At 46.1% G+C, this 25,040-nt stretch overlaps 1 protein-coding gene across 1 annotated transcript; it reads left to right on the top strand.

Moving 5' to 3' along the window:
• The first annotated feature begins 1,889 nt into the window (after positions 1 to 1,889).
• Positions 1,890 to 24,735, top strand: LOC135818072 (uncharacterized). Its single transcript, XM_065331392.1, has 10 exons — positions 1,890 to 2,252; positions 3,725 to 4,110; positions 9,172 to 9,540; positions 12,840 to 12,914; positions 15,021 to 17,425; positions 18,519 to 18,597; positions 19,855 to 20,321; positions 20,624 to 20,782; positions 21,860 to 21,997; positions 23,811 to 24,735. The coding sequence occupies exons 2-10, from the start codon at positions 3,729 to 3,731 to the stop codon at positions 23,820 to 23,822; spliced, it is 4,086 nt and encodes a 1,361-aa protein (XP_065187464.1). The 5' UTR covers positions 1,890 to 2,252; positions 3,725 to 3,728; the 3' UTR covers positions 23,823 to 24,735.
• Positions 24,736 to 25,040: the final 305 nt, after the last annotated feature.

The raw sequence follows: 25,040 nt of genomic DNA, 5'->3' as shown, positions 1-25,040 counted from the left end.
AGGGGGGGGGGTGCATGGTCAAGTAGCAAAAATAATAATTTGGTGCGAGAAAGGGGCGCTAATATTGCACCAAATAATATAAATGCAATGTAATAACTAAAACGGAAGTGAAAAAAGAAAACAAGAAAACAAGAATCGTAACCAGCAAAGTACTAACTCAAGTAACCATGGTAACTGTCAGTAGAAAGGTAAAATAATTGATGGGTCTCAATATCATCGTTACAGATACTGTCTGTGTGGACCACATGCACAGCCATCTCTTTCGGATGAGATCCTTACATACATGTACCTGATGTACGTTGACCTTGAAGGTTTTAGAGGCGCCTTGAATGAGGTTCGTGAAGCAGGCCAGGAGGTCCGGAGGCAGGTTGTTCCAGGGTGTCACCTGGTCACTGTGATGGCGAAGAAGGGAAAGGATCGCAGGAGGTAGTCCGGGGCTATGCGAGGGGGTGTCCACTTGTCTTCAGCTAGAACTGTATGCATCTGACGTTTTTGCCGTGGTGGCCGCAAAACTTCAGACAGTACATAATAATATGATGTCATTGTAAGAAGAATGAAGTTGAAGACATCACTGCAGCTGTACTTATGGTTGATAAATATGGTGGTAAAGACACACCTGGCAACATGGCGGTAAACACACGCCTGCCCACACACGCTCTCTAGGCTGCAAAGTTCTGGCACAGAGCTCTCCTTCTCACCACCACCACCATCAGTTCGCGCCGGGCGCCTGGTCGATGCATGGCTGGCGGTATCCGGCATAGCAGGCTGGTACATCAAGTAGCGCATGGCACATAGATGATGACACAGCAACGACATAGCTCGATTGCGACGTACTGCAGTGATGTCTTCAACTTCATTCTCCCGAGTCAAGCTCCATATGAAGACATCCAAGAAGAAGATTGCCTGATGAGTCCAGCGGGGACGAAACGTACGTCGCAATCGAGCTATGTCGTTGCTGTGTCATCATCTATGTGCCATGCGCTACTTGATGTACCAGCCTGCTATGCCGGATACCGCCAGCCATGCATCGACCAGGCGCCAGGCGCGAACTGATGGTGGTGGTGGTGAGAAGGAGAGCTCTGTGCCAGAACTTTGCAGCCTAGAGAGCGTGTGTGGGCAGGCGTGTGTTTACCGCCATGTTGCCAGGTGTGTCTTTACCACCATATTTATCAACCATAAGTACAGCTGCAGTGATGTCGTCAACTTCATTCTCCCGAGTCAAGCTCCATATGAAGACATCCAAGAAGAAGATTGCCTGATGAGTCCAGCGGGGACGAAACGTACGTCGCAATCGAGCTATGTCGTTGCTGTGTCATCATCTATGTGCCATGCGCTACTTGATGTACCAGCCTGCTATGCCGGATACCGCCAGCCATGCATCGACCAGGCGCCAGGCGCGAACTGATGGTGGTGGTGGTGAGAAGGAGAGCTCTGTGCCAGAACTTTGCAGCCTAGAGAGCGTGTGTGGGCAGGCGTGTGTTTACCGCCATGTTGCCAGGTGTGTCTTTACCACCATATTTATCAATCATTGTAAGAAGGGCAGAATAAACATGCGAAGAAAAGCGCCAAACGGGCTCTGTCCGCAATGACCTGCCCGGCGCCCAGTGTCTGCAGTGACCTGGTGACCCGCCACTCTGACTCGCCACTGTCACCATGGTCACTGACTTGTCTTTACAGTGTAGATCTACTGTACTACCGGTACCATGACTACTGCCATGCGCCAGTACATAATCATTTCGTTCATTTTACTTTTTAGTGGTAGATCTACACTACTAGTATACTATTTTTTAGTAAATTTTTAGTAAATTTTAGTAAATTATTTGCCTAAAGTCATCACCTGATCACCAGACTGATTACCATGAAGGCCATCCTGTTCTCGCGCAAGCGCGCTACACTACAGACAGTCAAATTTTGTTTGGTAAAGACGCTTTACCGATCATCTGCGAAGAAGAAACACAACTCTAGACTGATAGTCTAGTATCTTTGGGCCGTAGCGTGTTTGGTCACTGCACTAGGCAGCATACCCTTGTCCCAGACTGACCAGAGAGAAAGTAGACCTGTTGCGTATCATCGACTCGAGAAATCATTGTCTGCTCGTGTGTCTGTCGGTGACTAAGGAGGTTTGGACGATAACGTAACATCGTTGCGTTGTTTTCTCACGAGTCAGGGTGATGTGTTGATGATAAGCCACTAGTGTGACTTGTGCTGGAAAACCGAAGCTGCACTGTATCTGCAGCTATCCAGTATTTACGGTAAGGTACAGTGCATGTATACACTCTGTAAATAAGAGCCAGGATAGACCTTGAACGTTCAAACCTTCAAGCAGTGCAGTCAAGTAGTGCCAGGCTGGCGAGATTGGTTGGAGTTATCCTATGTCGAGAATTGCATTTCGGATTTAGATTTGCAAGATATGAATAAAATCCGTGGTAGTGATGCGTTATACTTCAAAGTAGTAGTAGTGTAAGTGAAATGTATTCTAACATGCTACACTAGTCTACACTGTAGTCTGTAGTACTACGACATTAGTACAGCGATAAGGAAATGACAAACTAAGAAAAGATATTGTGCTTCACAAGGCCAAGGGTCAGTGCAGTTCTACTGACGTCATGCTTGAAAAGAGTGTTCGTTGGATTCCACCTGCTCAGGATATTCCCCAGACCCCAGTCACCTTTAACACTAAAATACAAATACAAAAAATACAAAAATACAACACTAGGGTTTAACGGGTGTTAGCGGCCGTCGTGAGTTCCCTTCGGGACGGACACGATAAATTACTTTTTTCTATTTGTTTAAAACCTTTAACACTGTCCTCAAACTGGTGAGTACTTTCCTGTGTAAGTGCAAATGATCCAGTACCACCGGAAGCAGTTTTCAATTGGTCTGGTTATATCATAGTCTTTCATACAGTTCATGTTTGATATAGTGGTATTAGTGGGAACATGATAACCTTCCTAGCAGTAAACATGTTTTTGTGGCCACTAGTTGGTCCGGTGATCACCTGACCAACCGGACCCGTTACGGCGGGCCTGATATCCATCTGTACTGTGATGTTTCCCAGAACCTAATACGTCTTGTGATACAAGTACAAGTAGTATTTACATAGTCCTAGGTAGTTTATCCTGGCATGCATGCAGCTATTTGGATTTTCAGACTTTTAACCTCTTTGGTTGTGGCTCTGATCTACTCTCCGCCCACCATTTTAATTAAGAGCTTCATCTGTGCTTTGGTCCTACTTCAAGTAGAGGGTGGTGGAGTTCCTGCGGATTTGCAAAACTCAGTCTAACTGAGTATCACTTGAACCATGAATATCTTTTACCCATGATCTAGTGAAATGATTGTGTGTACATATGAACAGTAGTGGTGTAGAACAGAGGACTGTGTTGTAGGTGAAGTGTGTTCAGTTAACCAAACATGAATTATGTGAGTTTTACATACCGGTGTGTGGCTGTGGAGAACCAGCGGTGACAGTGTAAGGATTGGTGGTATGGGATGCATGCATGGCAGTATTTGTCTTCATGCATAAGGGTCTATGCCGTGTGGGGGGGGGGGGGGGAGGCAGGTGGTTAACATCATTACAGATGTATACATGTGCCTATATTGAGTGACACTGTACAGCTGGTCTTCTGCTTGATTGTCATTTTATGTGAATAATTCCTGTTGAATCCATTACTCAATAATCAGAGGAGACGTATTTTGTTTTTGTTTTGCATAAATTTGTGTTTAGAACAATGCCGTTTGACTTCTGGGATGATGTTGTGCTGCCAGCATGGCATGACATAGCTCAATGCCAGATTACACATGAAGCGCTCAAGAATGCTGTCATGGCAATTGATGAACATCATCCACGTATCAGCAGAGATCCCATGCTGATAAAATCTCTGATGGTTTGGAAGGACCATTTCACCTTCGCAAGGAGTTCAGAAAATGACCGGTTAGCTGTCTATGTTGGCTTGGTGATTACCTACAAGAGAGGACGATCAGGTGTCCAAAACCTCATTCAAGCCATCCAGTCTTCATCTTTCCCGTCCAATGTTGCTGTTGGTGGATTGCTGGAGAGGATTTGGAAAGCTCGCAAGAATGATCATCCTGATGAAGATGTCACGGATCCACGTGAGTGAAACAGTCCCATAAAGTTAGTTCTAACACCTTGGCAGTTTGGCAGGGGAGTAAACAATAATTTGCTTGTCATTTTGTTGGTTAGTTTGTATGTAAAATGCATACATGTATGTACTTCATACTAGAAGTAGCCATGGCACTGCACCACTACACTTGTTAGCTGCTCTGGTAACCCAATATTTTCCCTAAGCACTCTCAGAAGACTATCTTGTAGTCTCATGAGTGTTACTATGTTATGAGAAGAGGTATTGGAAGACAAGAACCACTGGAGCATGTATGTGTACTGTTCTAAAGTTGATGGAGATTCCGAATAATTGTTTCAGGCAAAGAAGTGGGAAGTACGACCTAGAGATCACAGTGGTGATCCTATAGTGTTCTCTATACTGTAAGTCAAACATATTCAGCGCATACAGGTGGAATCCTGATAATTCGAATCTCAAAATGCCAGGAAAAAAACTTCTAATGGTCCGCACATTCTAATTGGCCAAACATGAACCCAAACATGTATGTCAAAATGCTCCGAGTCATGGTCACGCAGGGTTGCGCTATGGACCTTATACACAGATTTCATAGATACTGAACTGACCGGCATAGCCTGCTCATACAAACATAACTGACCAGTACAGTGTACAGTGAACTTCGAATTACACTTTGCTAACTTCGAATTATCAGCACAAACCCCACACATTTTTCTATGTAAGTGGAATCCGTGGGACTTCTAATTAACCGGACATATCCAGTTCGAGGTTCGAATTATCAGATAGTGTTATGTGGGAATCGTATAGATAGAAATCGGTCCTGGAAAAACTTCTAATTAAGCAGTATGTTCGAATTAAGCCATATTCGAATTATCAGGATACCACCTGCACTGGCATATATTTTCGGCTATCTTCGGCCTGGTCATGTTTGTTGCGGCCTAAATTTTGTTCTGCAAGGTTCAGTGTGACAGTGTATACAGGCGGCACAGTACAGGCCGAAAATTTGATGCGGTCGAAATGGGTTTTAGCCCTGGGAGGCCGAAATTTGAACGGGCCGAAATTTGTGGACTAATTTGCCGACTTGCAGTACCATATGAATATCATACTTGTAGCATAATTGCGCATGTTAGGGTTGGTTCACATATCGCCGGTATGTGCCGGGAGTCACCGGCGGTGGGCCTCTTGCAACCTCTCCCGGCGCATTACGATCATGTGAACCAGTGCAGTCGTAACAAAATCATACCGTAAATAATCGCAAGGGACCGCCGGCAAGGTTGGGCAGTGCCCAACTCTTGCGATTTGCAGCGATCTGCACCCGCACCGATCCCGTACAATTCTGACCAAAAGTGGTGTGTGAACCGTTCGCGCCGGTGCCGGGAGCCAGACTTTGCCAAAATTTCAAACCAAGGCTCGTCCTAAATTTTCCTAAATTGAAGCTAGAGGTGAGACCCGTTAGCCATTCTTGTAGTCGTTTCAAGGTGGCAAATTTAAAAGTCAGCATATCAACCTGTCCTTCTCGGATGATCTGCTTGACTGTTGTGCAACTTTAAAAATATGAGACCAATACAATTGAAACACATAAAAAATACTCTTGTGTTCAGTACCTGTTGTACCTGTGTATGCTTGTGAGGAAAGATACGAGGAGGCTTGAAAGCCCAGGAGCCCTCACTATACTTTGTTATTACAGTAAAACCTGTTAAGCAACCACCCCACGGTGCAGGCAAGAGCGGTCGTTTAAGCCAAATGGCCTTTAGAACCAGGTCCCATGCATTGGCGACATATCGGATCCCCCCCCCCCCCATAATACTTCCATGATTATGCTCATATTGACAGGTATGGAGCATAGAACGTTTCGTGCAGGTACAGCACCCATGAGTTTCCCACCTCATCTAAGTGCATGCAGCGCACCCTGTAATGTCACGTGTCACTTCTGTTGACTGCAATACAATGCCCAGTTTCTAAGCCCACTTCAACCCTGTTGCAGTGAATCCTGCCAGAGAGCATATTACTAAATATGCCAGAACACTTGTCTAGTTTTTGGTCGCTATGTGCAGGTCCAATAGCGCACTTCATACACTAATAGCAATACACTAAAAGTCGGTCGCTGGTCGCACAAGGCAGGTGGTCGCTGTGTCCGGTGTAGATTCTGTGTAGAACTGTCCGTGCATGGAAAAATGGTCGTTAAAAGCAGGTGGTCACTAAAACCAGAGGTCGCTTAAACCAGGTTTTACTATAAGTTATACCTAGGTCATCATGTATGGTATTCAAACTGATAGAAACGTCTTTGCATTACGATTGTCGGCTACTAGTATTATGTTTTTGCATTTAAAAGATTTTTCTATCAGTGTGAATAACACACTTAATGACCTAGGCAAAACAAAGCCTAGCGAGAGCTCCTGGGCTTTCATATCACATTGTGGTGCTAGCTTTTATAATAATTCTCGTTGTTTTCTATTCTTTTTGACACACATGGCCACACCAAGTTAATTCTATGTTTCGCGTCGGATATTTTCTGGAAAAGGCACGCGGGCGGGCGAAAAAAACAAACGAAAAACAGAGGAAAAAACAAAACTCCATTCTATGTGTACTGAGCCATGTTGCACACAGAATACCACTACTAAACTATCACTAAATCCGAAACGACAACAAGTAAGTTGCCACAGGGCAGCTGGCAGACTGGGCTGGAGCGATACAATAACACATTTCATGGATGACTCCTTCTGCACTTTGACATGAATCGAGTGGAATTCCGCTCCATCACGATCGTGGAAAGTCCTTCACACCTGGAATCTCCGCTCGTTTGGTGAGCAGGCCCTACTAGTAGTACAGCTTGGAAAAATAGAAACTGTCATCGCTCGCACCTACGTACCATCGCCTGGAATGCAATATTATGGAGAAGCTGATAACCTCTGGTCTGCGATACAGGCTAGAGAATGTTCCTCAGAACAGCCATCGATTGATTTGTCTCGGTTCTTTTTTGTTGTCAAGAATTCGAAAAGGTACGCGCGCAGTAACGCGAAACATAGAAATAACTTGGTGTAGCCTAACATGGGATTCAAACTCGCACTATTGCCGTGCATGCATTCCCTTGATAAACTTTGCATGCATTCACACTCTACCAAGTTGCTTCATGTTGTGGTCCTGCCGTCGAAAGCATTATTTGAATATATGGCCAGCTTTCTTTAACGGTACGGTACGAGATAGCGCGCAAGGCATGTCGCTTCACGTGATGAAAACTTGACGCCAGAAACACACATACACACACACCACCACCACCATGTACCTGCCCGTCGCAAGAGAAGCACGCAAATCTGCTAATGCACTGGATGTGCATCCACAGATTTTCTCTTATAGCAACGATAGCGAACAAGACCTGAATGAAACAGATCAAGACTTGCGCCAGATAACTGTCCTATCCACACAACTGGCGAAGCCATGTGAATCGACCACCAATGCACACCTGGTCTACACCACACGGAGTACATCCCAAGACAGTTACCTATGCACACCCTACACTTGCTGAGGTAACCAGTATAGACAGCACGCTGCTTTGATAGAAGCAGACACTAGATGCACTGGTACCTTGAAGTGAAATTTTGGAGTTACTTTACCAACCAGCCACACACACACACACACACACACACACACACACACACACACACACACACACACACACACACACACACACACACACACACACACATACACACACACACACACACACACACACACACACACACACATACACACACACACACACACACACATACACACACACACACACACACACACACACATACACACACACACACACTCACACACACACACATACACACACACACACACACACACACACACACATATACATTAACCCGACTGCTGCATGGATGATAAGTGCTGCGAATAGTGATCATGCACCCTGGCCTGAGTAGCTCGCTTGGCTAATTGAAAGTCTGCCGACCTGGGCCACATTATGTTGCTAATACATGCACAACCCCAGTCACAGCGCACAAGTAGGTTGAGTTTGGCCGTCAGGAGGCCAGCGCAAGGTATCCGGGGCGCGGGTCTGATTCCAGCGAGGGGCAATGTGGTACCCCGCAGCGCAAGGGTAGCGTGATACCCTAAGCCAACGTGCGTGCTGCATTAGTAGCGTGATACTCGCCGAGCACTTTTGCTGTTGCCTAGCAACGTGTTTCTGTCTTTCCTGGCCCCCAAATGCATGTTGGGTGGCCTTGCGCATGACTGCACGTTGTCATAGCAACCTTGGAAATCTCAAGCCGGTTACCAACAAGCTAGGAATCAGACCAAGCCGTCGAATGCCCCCGCCGGCCCCCGGCGCTTCATTGCAATTGAATTAATATTTTGTCCAGAATAGTGAGCTAGGACAGATCAAATACAATGTAACTTGGAGTACCATCATGCTGAGTGGCACTCATTGCGAGACGTAGGATAGTGTAGAGCGATAATTAATACCAGGAGGCGTAGGTGGGAGGGAGAAATTGCAAAACAGTTGGATGCACGCAGCAGCACAGCTAGCAAGAGAAAGAGCCGTGGATGGGTTTGTTCCTGTTTTTGATGGCTGTGGTCATCCGTTGGCCCAACGGTCTCGTGTGAGTACGGCGTTTGTTTGTGCTGCCAGCTCGGGCCCGGTGCGCGAGTGAAACCGAACCGTGACAAAGGCTTTCGCTCTTTAGTTCTATTGACTGCCTTTTCATACGATGCCTATTGATGTCTAGAGACATGCTGTCTAGCCTTCCCCTGGTACGCATTCACGGGGCTTTGTTGAAGTTCGTGCCGTGAACTGCCAAAGGGAATTGTTTGAATGGTGCTGGGGCGAGCGCGACATTACGGCGTATCTGCAGCCGGCCTAATCGCGTTTGTCGCCACAACCGATTAAATAAAGCGGTGTGGACCCTGGCTAGCGCGAGACGTTACTGAAGTAACGTCTTTTGCATAGCTAGGAGAATTAAAATTAGTTGCTGTCCATACCACATGCACACCCAACAACTATTGGACCAGGCATAATGGTTAGATCATTGTATTATTGTTTTTCTTGTGTGATATTTGTTACCTGTAGATTTTTTCACAAGGGTTTGCAAGAGCAACTTACCACGCATCATCAGCAGCCTATCGACTGTACCAGATATAGTGCTCACTGAACTATTCGAACAAGTCAGCCTGGATGAAGTGGGCATCGGCAATTATCGAACAGCATTGGAGATGGCTGGTCATGTGCGCGATCTTCCACTTTGCTGTCAATCGGCAATTGGGGCGTCTTTACTGTACCCAGTGTACTGCTTTCTGTTTCTCTTTTATTACTTGCACCGCCCTGAGCTCACTCAACGACTGGGACAAGAATTCCGGATCAGGATCGACCGTGAGGCAGGATGTGATGGGAGTAGTCTTGTCCAACTGTTGAATTGGGCTATTGATTCACAGAGCGATGGTAAGTGACAATTTGAAGACTGCGATGCAAGTTAAAGAATGTCCATGATAATGAATCCTAGTCAATGGATCATGATGGTTTTTGTCTTAGTGTAGATACCAGCCGTGTGAAGTTGATGTGAAAATACAGTTGTCTTTTACTTACAAAATGTTCTAACTAACATTTGCTGTAACCGCAATCAGTAATACTAGCTGGATCGACATTTGTGTACACTGTATTCATGTAATGTAAAACTGTGGAGACAATGTGCAATAAAACGGCACAATACAGCACAATACAGTAAAACAATGATGAGAATAGAAATTGCGACAATCAGGACTAGCTACAAGATGATTGTACACAGAAGAATAGTTCTACTACAATAACTTACGTACAGCAGTACGACTCTCACAGCAAATCTCACGTCCACTCTATTCCTTGCTGCTTGACTCTCCGCATTCACCACCATCCGTTTCCTCATCTGTTCCATCGTCCGATTTATCTGCAGGCTCCAATTCTACTCCATCCCTCTTGAACTGATCCACTTCACTTCACACTCCTGTCTGGTCCTTCCACTCGCCCTTGTCCGTTAGATGTGTAGCTTCTGTTGTATTTTGCAGTTGATCGTCTTGGTCTGTCGATTATTGCATTGCATGGTGTCTTAGTTGTGGTTGTTGTGGGTTGCGTTGTTGGAACTGACGACACACCAGGTAGGTCAGTTTGGGTTGTTGATTGTAGTGTTTGTGGTGTTGTTGTTGGTGGTGGTGGTACCTTGCAAGGCCGGTCACGGGCACGCTTCACCGCCGCCGTCCCCGAAGGCGGAGGATTGAGGGGAGGCAATGGCACAGGGAACGCAAGTGGCACCACCTCAGCCAGAGCCCCCAGAGGCAATGGCGAAGGGTCCACCAGGGGCAGCAGGCAAGGAAGTGACACACGCCCACCCTGTGACACGCCACGCCAGCAACTGCGGAGCAATCACCGGATCAACGGGTTGTGTAGGTGATGGTTGTGTAAACAATGGTTGCTTTCTGGGTCGGCCCCGTTTCGGTTGTTGCTGTTCTGCGCTAGGTTGAAGTACTGAACGCATCAAACAGACACCACATAACGTCACATACTTCCACCTAGTGCACAACAGCAACAACCGAAACGGGGCCCTCCCAGGAAGCAACCATTATCTACACAACCAACACCTACACAACCCGTTGATCCGTGCTCATCGGCGGTGCTTGCTCCGCAGTTGCTGCCGTCGGTGACGGTGGGGGAGGGGGGGGCGCGGCGTGTCACATGGTGGGCCTGTGTCACCTCCTAGCCTGCTGCCCTCGGCGGACCCTTCGCCATTTCCTCTGGGGGCTCTGGCTGAAGTTGTGCCACTTGCGTTCCCGGTGCCATTGCCTCCCCTCAATCCTCCGCCTTCGGGAACGGCTGCGGTGAAGTGCGCCCGTGACCGGCCTTGCAAGATACCACCACCACCAACACCACCACAAATACTACAATCAACAGCCCAAACTGACCTACCTGGTGTGTCGTCAGTTCCAATAACGCAACCCACAACTAAAAAACATGCAATGCAACAATTGACAGACCAAGACGATCAACAGCAAATTACAACAGGAGCTACATATGTAACGGACAAGGGTGAGTGGAGGGACCAGACAGGAGTGTGATGGCCAAGCCAAGCGAAGTGGATCAGGTCAAGAGGGATGGAGTAGAATTGGAGCCTGCAGATGAATCGGACGATGGAACAGATGAGGAAACGGATGGTGGTGAATGCGGAGAGTCAAGCAGCAAGGAATAGAGTGGACGTGAGATTTGCTGTGAGAGTCGTACTGCTGTACGTAAGTTATTGTAGTAGAACTATTCTTCTGTGTACAATCATCTTGTAGCTAGTCCTGATTGTCGCAATTTCTATTCTCATCATTGTTTTACTGTATTGTGCTGTGGTCGTCATGGTTATAGACTTCAGTTAAATGTGTTGGAAGCTATTTATCAGCGTCTTTACAAGCCGAATTTGTGCGTACAAAAGGATAGTATTATTGCGTTGAAATTGTTGAAGTGACATGTGGTGTTTGGTGTGGCTAAGCTTGGCCGTTAGTATTCTATGTAGTGCTGTTTATATTAGCACTTCGTCCTTTTTCATTAAATCTTGTTAGCCCATGCATTTGGGTTTGGCCACGCCTTCAATGTGACACTTGTATTATTTCAGTGCTGTTCAGTGTTATAGCTGTTAGTATCTCTTACTTTTTTTTTCTTTAATAGTTCAGCTGTGTGTTAATTTCCTTTAGTACACCGTTCTCCAATTTCAATAAACACTGTGAACGGTACCATTTGACTTTTGAAAAATACAACAAACTAACTGTCTTCCTCCATGCGCTATAAAACTGACCATTGCTACCCTCGGTAGCTATTAGTCACACCAATACCTTCAAACAGCGAAGGGGTCACGGGTAAAACATTTCCTTCTGACAGCTGTTTCGCATATCAAAGGCTCGTCAGGGAAGGTGATACTGATATGGAGGAGGAGAGTTATTTTGTGTAGTGTTCCAACTTGTATAGTTAGTTTATAAAAGTTATTTAACTATGTTCTGGCCTTAGTTTCCGTAATAACGAAAATAAGGAATTCTGTTGAAATCGTAGCATGGAAAAATGTGGGCACAAGTTATGCGATCGAGTCCACCAACTAAACCCGATGATTTTGAACAGTGAGACGAGCACAGTCTAGCACAAACATGACGAGACGTACTGAGACTTGATTGCTAGATTGTGCACGTCTGACTGTTCAACATCTGGTTTAGTTTGTGGACTTGATCGCATAACTCGTGCCCACATTTTTCCTTGTTATAATTTTTTTCCGTGGCTCACCATCTGTTGAAATCGTCCATACTTAATGGCGCTTTCCCCGTGACTTGACATGACACTTGACTGACTCACGACCACCAACCAGAGCACTCAAGAGGTCCTTCAAAGTCGGCAGGAAAAACGTGAGCTTCAGTGTGGGAAGTAACCCACATTCTGATAAAAAAGAGCACCTTGGTCGCAAACTCTATTTCATAGCATAGTAAAGTAGGCTAAAACCTGCCTGTCTTGTTTGTGGAAATCACCAGCATATTATTGTTTAGTAATGTCATAATGTCGATTTCCTTAACTTTATTAACCAGCTATCAACACAATAAGCGGAAAGGTGGTTCTTGACCAGGGAGTTGTACGACTCCTTGTTCTTGACCTGCCCGGTACGCGAACCCGTAGAATTTTTTAAATATTTTTTTATCAACACAATACTCCTGAGATTTGTTTGTGATTCTTCTGATCTCATTTTCTTACAGAAGGTACCGTGATATCAGTGGTGAATGATGAAGATGTGATTGCAGTGAGAGAAGGACCGGGAGATGCTGTTGAAGGTTAGTGTTGTACATGTGGTGGTCATCCCAAATTGAGGGAAATAGATGCTCAAAGTTTGTCAGCACGAGCTTTACAGCGCTAATATTCCAACGCAAGCTTTACAGAGTCCTGTACATTAGGTCTACCTTTCTCAGCGCGGCGAAAGTGAGTGCCTACAGAGTTTGCGAGGAACATCTCAGCATGACAGTAAATCCCACTGCGAATTATAGTGCCGTGGAAACGAGTGCCCAAAAGGTCAGCGCAAAAAATCCCAGCGAGACAGAAAAGCACGCGGTTAAGTTAGCACACCCTGAATCTACAGTGATCATTGTTATTAAATGTTATGTGCCACACTCAGGGGCATCACACACTTTATGACTGGTAAGACCAATGTGTTCCTACAAGGTCTGCCCAATTCATCCAAAATAGCGGTGAAATTTTCATAGGATCATGCACTCCTACATACACTGTACACATAATTCACGGAGTTGACTTGGAGTAGACCAGGGTAAGCATATGCGCCCTTTACTGGTACTGTTCTGTCTGAACCCACAGTTTCTGCAAGTAGACTAGCATACCGAGTACCAGGTAGTTGTATTTAGTGCTGGGTGCTATGTGCTATGTAGTTACATTGACTGTTGCTGGAGTGTCCATGTAAACATGGTAGTCTAGATGTACATGTATGTCGTCAGCTCACACACACACACACACACTCACACACACACACATACACACACACACACACACACACACACACACACACACACACACACACACACACACACACACACACACACTCTCTCTCTCTCTCTCACACACACACACACACACACACCTGGCCTGGTGTACAGCTGCCAAATGCTTGGCCACGCCGCCCCTGAGACAGGGGAGAGTAGAAGAGAGAGCCCAAGAGAAGTCAGCACTGCCACCAGGAAGCCGCTCCGCCACGACGCCGCCCACGATTGCGTACTGTATTGACAGCTACCCTAACGGGTCACGCCGCCCTCCACCCAAGCATGGGTATGATGAGGGACAATGGCAACAAAAACAAAAACAGCAAGCAGAGAGAGATAGCAGGAGAAAGACAGCGAAAGTAGTACATCTGGTGTGCGACGTATAGAAAAGAGAGATGACAAGAGATACGCACAAAAAGGAAACAATAACTATTTGAACCTGCATTATTGCAGTTCCAAAACAATCAACCAGGTGATGGAGTGTGGACACCCGAAGTCCCACCTGGTCTCCACTGGAAGAACATCCCACGCAGGGATATCAGCGATAGGCCAAGCGTTGAAAAAACAGCCATGAGGACACATCTCCCTCCCTCTCCACTCTTCTATGGACAGATTTCTTGGCAGACTGTGACCCACTCGCGGACTCGTCACACCGCGACGAGTGGCAACCCTTGTCAGACGACAAGTGGCAGTGTCAATCTCTGCCCCTGGACATGACGCCTGAGTTTCCAAGAGTTGTTCTGACACTGTAGCCAACCGGGGTGGCCTTTGGCCACCCCGTGGCGCGCGCACACATACACACACACACACACTGACATGTTGCGTCGGCAAGAAGACGGTCTTTGCATTGTAACTGGAGCTGCGAAAGAACTGTCTGCTTGACTTACTTAGTTTTCTGTTTTTGTGAATCAATGGCAGTATGAACGGGAGTAATGCCCCACATAATCAAATTATAGACATGAGAAATGTCGCAGAGCATGTGATTTCAGTAGACGTGTCACATGATTGGCAGACACTGGCTTGAACAGTGCTAGGATAAGAAGTGCTATGGAAATGTTTTGCACTGTCACTCAGTGCATGACCACAGATACGTAGCGTGCAGATAATGTGATGCAACTTCACGAGATTCAATACTATCCCCTTCTAAGCCAATTATTAATTTGCTCAAATTCACAGCAGTCAGTTACATTCCACTGAAATACTCATGCTCAAATGGTCATGCTAAACTGTTCATGTTGAAATTCTGGTGCTGAAATGGGAGTTATCTCTGTGTCGTAGGCTAGCTAGACCCAATTCATCCTGAACGTGTCCTTCCAATTTTCTTCAATAACTTCTTCCTCATACCTACATCACATGTATTGTGCTTTGTTCTGGTGTATGTGTATTGTGCAGCTGATAATGGCCAGTACGCAGCAGCTCTAAGTGAACTGATCAAGGAAGGTGTCCAGCTGATACCGTACGGACGCCTGATAATATGCGGGCCGGGCCGCACAGGAAAGAGCAGCTTTCTACGGTCCCTCCTGCGTCAAGCGTTCATGTCCCAAGTCGACAGCACAATAGGTGTGGAGCTGGAGAAGGTGATCTGCACCATCGAGAAACAAGGGTTACAGTATGTGTGGAAGCAAGCTGAAGATTCTTACCAGCAGCAGTTGGCCCTGACACACAGAGCTGTTGGACAAGAGCAAAGGAAGAAAGAGATAATAGCAGCACTGAGACAACAAGGTTTGGAGATCCCACAGAACACCAGTTCCACATCTTCCATGCCGTCAACTCCTGCAACATCACCATCCGCTGTGATTGAGACTGGGCTAGCAAAAACAGCCAGTGTGAGTGAATCTGCTATCAGCCAACGCGATGAAGCCACCCACACCGAGTACTGTGCTCAATCGGCTACCAGTTCATCTGAAACCATGGACTCTCAGAATGTTTCCACTGCATCCAAGCCGGAGGAGGTCTCAACCATGAGTGGACAACAGATAGCAACAGCAGAGCAAGATGTGCAGCAGCTACAGAAAGAAATCAACTCAGCCACGCAGAAGTTTGAAGGCTTCATTGAAGATCTGAAGAAAGGCAAAAGTGAAGTTTTCACTGCAGAGCATCTGAAAAACCTGACATTCATAGATGTCTGGGACTTTGCTGGTCAGAAGCTGTTTGCAGCGATCCAACACATGGTCCTGGCCTGTGATCGATGTGCATATGCTGTTGTGTTCGACGCCTCAAAAGAGCTCCAGGCCAGAGCGAAGCCGACGTTTGGTGTAGACGGTGAGGAACTGCCGCTTTCCAACAGCCTGGAGCAGACCAACTTCGACGTCATGGAGACATGGTTCAACGCTATCCACGAGGTCATTGGAGACAGCGACAACGTACCCGTGTTTGCCATTGGCACACATGTGGACAAGTTAACAAAGAAGCCAGAAGCAAGGAAGAAGGCAATTGAAGAGACTGAGCAGTATATCTGGGCCAATGCGGAGGGTAAAGCTTATGCTAACAACATCGACAAGGTAGTATTTGTGGACAACACACGAGCTGGCAAAGATCCGGAAGACCCAGCAGTTGTTCAGCTACGTCACGACATCATCCAGCAGCTGCAGCATCAGTTCAATGTTCCAATACCACTTCGTTGGCTTCCTGTAACCATCTCCATTGGGCACATTGCAAAATCATTCGAACGACCATGGTTATCTGTTGACGAGCTACGTCGCTTGGCCATTGCTGTTGGTAGCATCTCCAGTGAGGATCCGGAGTCCGATTTCCAGGAGATGGTGAAGTTCCACCATGGTCTTGGTCATTTGCTTCACTTTGTTCACAATGCCCGTCTTCGTGATCGTGTCATCATCGACATCCACTGGGTTCTGAAAACCATGTCACTTCTCTTTTGTCCTGAACCGAAGAGTATGCAGAGCAAGCGTCTGCGTCCACAGTACGACTTGCTGACACAGAATGGCATCCTCCTGGAAAGCCTTGCCATCCACCGCTGGTCACAGCACAATCGTATGACATCGCGCTACACGGCCACAGAAGAACAGCGTGATTTCCTGTTTGAGATGGGTGAACACTTTGCCCTGTTCTACAACACCAAGACAACTGTGAGCGTGCCTGGTCAGAGGAAGGAGGTGACGACTCGCAAGTTCTTTGTGCCAGCTCTGGTGGAGCGAGTTGCACGTCTTCAAGATGAAGCGAGCAAAGGCAAGCCAAGTCCAGCTATGTACCTGTACAGTGGTGCAGATCGTTACTTTCCACAAACCCTGTTCTGGTGTGGTGTTGTGAGGTGTATGCAACGCTACAGTCCAAAGGTGGATCCAATCCTCTATCACACGTCAGCACGTATTCTGGCGAAGGATCGCTTCTGGCTGGTCATGCAGTATTTCCAGCATGGCATTCGCCTGTCACTTGAGATTCCTGTCGCAGCTGGCACAGCTAAGTCTTCTACTACCAATGCTGGTACTCGCACGGATAAGTCAGTTGGCTCTGCTGGCGTTGGTACTGCAGCAAGCAAGGATGAGTCGGCTGCAGTCAAGATTTGTCACGAGCTTCTACCGTACCTGGAGTCGGAGCTTGACAAGCTGAAGGCATTCTCCCTGACTCACGTGAAGTTTGGCAGGGCTATTCGCTGTCCATGCTCGTTCAGCCGAGATGCGTGTCGCAAACACAAGCAGAAGTCTTGTGAGGAGATTGGGTGTCAACACTTTGCTCCATTGGTGGAGGGATCGCGTCCACGTTGTCCTAGTGGATCACGTCCAGAAGTGGATATCAGTGATGTACGGCAATACTGGCCATGCTTTGCCGAAGACACACAGGTAAAATAATTATAGGTCATTTTCAGTTTTCCGAAATATATTTTCCCCGTGCTTTGGGTGTATGGTCTGGTCCACTCGAGAGTATGTACAAGGCCAGTCCATGTTAGAATGGTGCAACTGTGAGGACTGTGAGGGCAAGTTCTGATTTTCAGTTGCCCTGGGCTGGAAATGTTTCTGAATTTACCAACTCTAGCACCAAGCACTCTGAACTCTAACCCGAACCAGTGTAGGCAATATTGCACAGTACAGCATGCACTCGCTGGCTCAGGGTTTGCTGTTTCCATGACAACCACCTTGTGACGAGAGACACTGGCAAGCACGTACACATTATTATTATTATGTTATAATTTTTGTCTAACCATGTCGACAAGTCCATCAAACTGAAATCTTTGAGAAAAGATTTCCCCTGATCTCATTTCTCCATAGTGTAAAGCCGGGAATTTTTTCGGTTGTGTAATATTTTCGGTGTTGCATGGGATTGTTGAATTTTAGTTCTCAGTTTATTTTAAGTAATAATTACCTGGACTGAAGTTACCGAAAATCAATCTGCTCCGAAATTTTCCCGTTTTTCAGTAGTGCTTGATTCCCGGAATGAGTAGAAGTATATTTTGCACTTGGAAGACAATAGCAATAGAAACATAAGGAGTTGATGTGGACAAATGCAATAGGGCTTGCAAGTGCTATACCGCAGTCAGGCCAGGGTCATGACAGCGCTGAAGTTAGGATCCTATTGTATCTAGTTTTGTATGGATCCATGCACGTTTGAGTTGTTTCCTTCTCCGTAAGGTGACAAATCTACCCATACTAACTGGACTGCTCCCAACCCCCAGTATTGGGGACCACTTGAACTTCTGTCACTGAATCCAATTCAGTACACCTGCACTTGACACAATGAGGGCCTACCTGCCAGATATGTACTTTGCTATACTATCGGAGTAGATCCCCTAGAAGCCGTTATCTGGTTATCTGTTGAGTTCTGACTTCATCATTTTCTGTCCTGTACTCGTCTATAGTAAAGGGATGGGTGATTGGCTGGTATAAATGAATCTTTTGTCTGATTACCACATTGCTTTGTTTCGTTGATTCTCTCCAGACCCCAGAGCTTGCTGATCCTGAGAAACCAATGCCAGAAAAGCCAATGACAGTAGTGGAGCCCGCAGTCAAGGACAGTGGTGAGATGATTTCAGTATAGTGTGCAGTTTAAAATAAGTATATCCTGGAAAGTACAGTGCTAGTGCTGCTCAATGAAATCCAATCTTGTGAATCAAGTACATGCCTGGCGCTGTGCAACCCTAGACCTGCAAACAATGGTTTGTGACCTGGTGCAGTGCGATGACTACTTACTTGCCTCACTTGATCAGATTTCATTGAACATTCACTGTGGAATACGGGAATGCAGGCTGGAAAACGAGACACGAGAAGCTACAATAACCTGCCTATCCCTGGCCACTAGAGTGCAGGGTTCACGCAGGGAAGGACACACTGGAATTGACCATAATATCGGGTGCGAAGGCAGTATATAAGTCTGGGATTATTCCTATAGAAACGCGCGTGTTTGCGCTGGGCTTCTGCTCAGCTCAGGTTGGTATTGAAACCTGGAATTAGGTAGTTTATATGTATGTCCACAGTAAACGCAGGCTTGCATGCCGATAGCTCACCTTGAAAATCAGCGGGCTTGTTTTCAAAACAGTCTGTAATTGAAGACAGTATGGCATGTGTACAGGGTCATTGGAGTACAGGGTGATTGAAGAGAAAAGGATACACGGGAAGTCTTTTGCGCGGGATCACTAGAATGCAGAGTGCGTGCAGGGGACGAGTGTTCAGGGAGCCAAGGACGGAATTGGGAATTCGCCGATTTGAACCGTGTCATCGTGATCCAGGTGAAATGCTGCAGCCGAAAATATTGGCATGTTAAAAATATATATCGACAATGCTGCCGTCCGCAATTGATCTATAGTGCCATGGAGCTCGGGCTGAACTTGGAGTTCTGGCCGAACAAACCGGGTACTGTTTCCCACCAGTATCACAGCCTAGTAGCTCTACAAGCGCTTGTCAGGTCAAAACTTGCTGCAATGATAAGGACCAACTAGAAAAACAAAAATATTGATATGGTTTCTTTATCTTCACTTCTAAGTGCTCACTTATCGACCAGTGTCAACAATAGTCTTTTTTCATAATAATTGGAGTCACCGGAAGGTGTGAACTTGCTGTTCCTGGCCCATAAGATGTGGGTGAGTTGTGTGAGGATGCCAGATTTGTGAACTGAAAGTATTGTACTTTTGTAGGGCTGAAGGGCACTGAAGACGATACCCGTATTGTTCTGGAGCAGTGTTCTTACTAAAGAGAAATGGAGAGGAGTGAATGGTACGTTTGTAGTGTTCTCCACTCACTGCTTGACCGTTTGTGCCACATTGTTCTTTGACTTGCAGAAGTTGCAGCAACTGCCCAGAAGCCCGCTGTGTCAAAGAGAGCTACAGCCTACCAGCAAGTACTGTGCAAGCATTATGCTGCAATACAGAGTACCTTAGCTATCAATGTGATGGACTGTGTCAAGAGTTTGCGTGCGGAGGGTCACCTCAGTACGGATATTGTCATGGAAACCAGAACCCTACTGAAATCAGCAGGGCAAGATGAGACTCTAGATCACATGTGCGCTCTTCTGGAGAAGCTCTCCGATTACGGAATGTGCTTCTTTGTGGAGGATATCCTGCCGTCGCAAGGTCTGTCACAGCTCGTGGAGACATTCCGTGTGTGTCCTGGTCCTGGAAAGTGTTCACTACATCGCAATGACCTGCATCCTGTATCAGTGTGTTCCAGTGACAAGACACTGTCCATGCAGACTAGTGTTGATGCCTCCCAGACTGGTAATGTCAAGAGTAGTCAACTTGAGACTGGGGTAAGAACTTGAGACTGGGGTAAGAACTCTGGTCTCTACAGACTCTGTTTAGTGATTGTACAGTGAAGCCTACCCTATCAACCAGTGCAATAAGAAGCAGCAACACCTGTGTTTGGAATCCTATCGTATTGAGGCACAGGCCATACATCACAATACATACAAACGTGTGAGATTCCTGTATACTATATATACTATACGAGAAGCCTCTTTCTGGATATCAGATGTGCTGCTAAGTGAGATTCCCCGCAGGCTTTTCTTAATACAGAGTATTTCCTATCAATCTATCTTCATGTCCACTGTAGATGTCTGAGCTTCACCAGGAAGTGCTGCGTTCAAGCTATGTGGAATTGAAGTGCAGTTTGGACGTAGAAGAGGGCATTCTGGACTGTCTCTATGCAGAGAGCATCATTACCCAACGCTTCTGCAAGAAACTCCGTGCTATGGATGATCGTGAAGACCAGGTAACCATGGCAACACCGATGATCTATGTGTATTGTACAGTGAACCCAGGATTAATTTGACATTTTTGTGAATGTCAAATTGAGACTCATTTATTCAGGTGAAATCCCCTGCCTAAGTCTATTGGAATTTCCGAAAGAGGTAGCAACTTGCAAGCAATGTCGATGTGAAGCTAGCTGTAGCCTGCACATGTAAACTAGCTACCCTTCTTTCCTTACACCACCACCACCACCACAGCAATGACCAGAATTAGGATAGTTAGATGTACAAATGAGATTGGTGAGATGAAGAATCAAACTGAACTACACTTTTTGATTTCAGAACAAGAACAGTTACTGCGGAACTGAAAAGTGACAACCGAGAAACAGTCACCAAAATGGATTGTAGGTCCATTGTATTCTTCCACATGTACACACACACACACACACCTCAGACCTCAGACATGCCCATAGCGGAAGCGATGATAGCAAACAGCTATGTTAGACATAGCAACTTGTGCTGGCATTTACACCATTCAACAGCTTGCAAGGCTGATTAATTGACTGCCACTAATTTTTAGCCTGGTATTCACCACACAGCTGATTGAAGTGGCTTTTTCTGGCCAGTGAATCCCTATTTTTCATTCCCCCCCCCCCCCCACACACACACGCACACACACACACACACACACACACACTCGAGAAGGACTCTATCACTTACGTGAAGTACCTTAATTTCTGAAGTATAAGCCGTACTGGAGTGTAAGCCGCACGCAGATTATTTATCACGACGTACGGTGACATCTACCGATACTTCTACCGATACGTCTAATTTAGCGATTTGTCAATGAGAACATAGTCAAGTAATGCAATTGAGTAAATGGAAAAAAAGGTAAAATATAGTATATAGTAGAAAATAGCATTACAGCTGCAAGCCTGCATCAGTACAGCTTACGGATGGCATCAGCAGCAGGCAAAGCCAGTTGTTCTACAATTCTAGTTTTTAAAAGCTGCTTATCAAGAAAATACTGTGTGTATGGGTGTCTTTTTCAAGAAAACACTGTGTGTGTGTTTGTGTGTTTGTAATGTTGTTCTGTACAGGCATCTGTCCTCTTGGAAGCACTGCCAGGCTGTGGCAAACAGGCTTTTCGCCAGTTTGTGTCCGCTCTGAAAGAGAGTGAGAAGTTGGCTCACCAGGAGCTAGCTGATCTACTGAAGAAGAAGCTGCTGGAAGTTTCCGTAAGTTGATGGTAACTTTAACATGCACTTGCCCGCTTGGCTGCTTGGAAGGTGGTGGTGGGGAGAGTAAGGTGTACCCACCAGATAAGTGTTGCTAATATCGTAACATCCCCACCAGAGCGCCCCTACCTCCGCCACCCTTCGAGTAGGTCCAGGTGGGGAGGGGCAGATGGCGAGTCCTATTTACCGCATTGAGTACTACATGAAAAAGTACCTACCCTACAAAAACTGTCCGTGCATCACCGGGGTACACCTACCAAAGGTCAAGAGCCAGGATTCGTACAGACCCATCAAAACTCAAGGTTTGTGCGATCCCAGGTCATGAGGGTGGGCACTGTTGCGTACATTTCCAACCGGGTCGAGCACGCGTCTGCAGCACAGTACGGCATCACAGAGTCATACGAGGATACAATCAATCACTTCCCTGACAAGAAGTCAGGCAGGGACGCATGGCGCTGGCGGGATTTTACGGTACATGTATTCACCTACGTTTTAATTTGAGATATGCTGTATCTGTCCACTGGCTGTCCTATGATTCCTAACATTTGATTTTTAGCTAATCAATCCTAAAAGGTGATGTTAGTGAATGTATTGGGTAAATTTCGGATACGAAATGTTTCCTACACCAGGCTTCCGTGCACTTGCGAAGGGAAGTGTGTTCCATACAGGATTGGCTGGGACAAGAGCTTGTAAAGTGCAGTTTGAAGATGTTTAAGAACTACAAAAATGTGCTTAGACCACTGGACATGTGCATGGAGAATACAAACGTATAGACAGCCACTTGGCTTTGCTATTCTGAGTGGTTTCTGCATGCAACGTGTTATAAATCCATAAGAAAACTTCCCACTATAGCTAACAGTACAGTACTCCTTTTCCCCGGATAATCCCGTTTGAAGTCGTCCAATCTGGTTGTACATAGTTCAGGGTAGGAGCTGTCACTGTGAATGTGAGGGATGGGAACTTATTTGAATCATGCAGTGGTGAAGACCGTACATGATTGGTGTACCCGGTGATCTGGCACCACCCTAGTTGGGCTAGGCCTGTGTTCTCTTCAGATTGTCTGAAATGCAGCATGGCTGGAAAAGTGTAACCGTAGTATTAGTTTTAGCAAGAGTACATAACCGCCGAAAGTATGCAACTCCAGCTATGGGGTCTGCAACGGCAGAACTTCACATTACGTACCGAACCCGTACACATTATTTGCACTCTGTGCATGATAGATGCAGGGTTGTACGCTGCCCTGCTTTGGGTTCAACTCTCTTGTGGTCACTTTGCACTGTTTGCCAGCGTAACCTTTTGAACTGTGTCATGTGACGTGAAGTTCTGCCGTCGCAGCACTGTACAGAGGTTGTGGGCTTATGTGCTCTTGATATTCGTGTTCCGGAAAATTTAACACTGAGATTGTTTCGAAATGCCGTGTTCAACTCTAAATACGTATGACCAGAGTTCACAAATAAGGTCGAACAAGGCTATATTATATGCGATTGGGGATTTTGCCCTTTTGCTATCAACATGCAAAATTATTTTAATACAAAAAAAATGAGAAATGAGTTGTATTATATATTCCAAAGGACCAAGGGTTCATAATGCAACAACCTCTCCTCCTCTTCTCTTGGTGGTCTCAGCCGACACGTTGCTACGCTCGGCGCGGTAGCCATGGTACCGCCTCACATTTTTATAACGAAGGGTTGGTATCAAACGGTTATACAGTTTGTTTCAGAATCATCAACAAAAGGCTGCATACGAATTTCATCAGCTTAGTGCTCCGAGCATCAATGAATGTCTCTATGCATCGTATGCTTTGTCCGTGCAGGGTCTGTCTTGAAGTGGCTGCCACAGCAGCCATGAACTTCCAAGTACCTGCAAAGAGTTTGTCAGAGTGGCGTTTGGAGACACCGCTGAACGGTCGCGTGGGTTCAATCCAATATTTTTCGGGTCTGCCGAAGTTTTCTACAGTTGTGTGTCTTTTAGTCTCGCCGTCTTGATATCTTTGCTGGCATTCCAGCTGGCTGAGGTATGCTTGAACAAATTTTGTATATTTTCCTTAGAAACAGTACTCAGTGAGATGCTTCGCAATGCAAGCTTGTAATTGTATATAGTAAAATCCACGCTGAACTGCAGTGCTAGTCGATGCTACGTGTCTATATCCAATGCTTCGGTATCACTATGTTTTAAGCACGGAGACTAGTCCCCTTCGAGATGAATTCCAGGTCACTGAGTTACTCTGAAGAGCCTATTGATCAAACAACTAATGCTGTTTGCAGATATGTGTCTATGGAGGTGGAAGCAAATTTTCATATTTTCCGCATATTGCCACGAAGATTCTATTTCCATAGGTTCAAATTTACAAGTATGCTGCGCAAATTTACAAGTTTACTATACGTTTTAAGTTTCACAACCGGTGGACTATGTTTCAAGCTTAGTCGGTGATTTGCACTTGCTGTCCAGTGCATTGCCTTCCTGACCACAGCGTCAGAAAAGAACGTGCCTGAAAGAATGTTCACGCCCGAAAGTTGCATTGCCTGAGAATCATGCATGGCGAGAGGTACTCAGATTGCAAGTTTGTTTGTACAAACTTGAGCGTTGTCATGGCCCCGCACTGGTTGTGGCATACGTGTAATACTTTGTAGCTCTATATTATCCTCATGAAAACTGGTTACAGAATTTTAGAGTGACTTAATAGTGTATGGAGATGATGACTAGTAGCTCACAATTATGTAATTCATGTTGGACCATGATCGTAGATGTGTTGAACCGTATAAAGCATAATACAATTATGTATGTGTATACTCATAGCTCTCTTTGCTGGACCTTGAAGTTAGTTAGTGGTCCACCTTGGTCTACCGGGCACCCTGTGGCGTGCGAAAATTCTAGAGATCGGAGCGAAAATTGCCTGGTGTGGATGGTGGTGTCGCACGCGTTTCCGACAAATTTGTGTGCGTATTGTAGTCCGACCCAGTCGGCCGGTTTCCTGTCGAAGTCGTCAGGCGCGTGCGCCGCGCCGGTGCCCTTCAAGGGGGGGGGGGGTTCCGGGGGCCTCCCC

The sequence above is a fragment of the Sycon ciliatum genome, chromosome 5, assembly GCF_964019385.1.
Source record: "Sycon ciliatum chromosome 5, ocSycCili1.1, whole genome shotgun sequence".
NCBI classification, from domain to species: domain Eukaryota; kingdom Metazoa; phylum Porifera; class Calcarea; order Leucosolenida; family Sycettidae; genus Sycon; species Sycon ciliatum.
This window is presented reverse-complemented; position numbering and strand designations above follow the sequence as displayed.

What these genes read in the sequence shown, in the direction of transcription:
- LOC135818072 (XM_065331392.1), top strand. Translation starts at nt 3,729, where the DNA reads ATGCCGTTTGACTTCTGGGATGATGTTGTGCTGCCAGCATGGCATGAC. An exon ending in TGAAGATGTCACGGATCCAC is followed by an intron (nt 4,111 to 9,171) that starts GTGAGTGAAACA and finishes TGTTACCTGTAG; the next exon opens with ATTTTTTCACAAGGGTTTGC. An exon ending in TATTGATTCACAGAGCGATG is followed by an intron (nt 9,541 to 12,839) that starts GTAAGTGACAAT and finishes ATTTTCTTACAG; the next exon opens with AAGGTACCGTGATATCAGTG.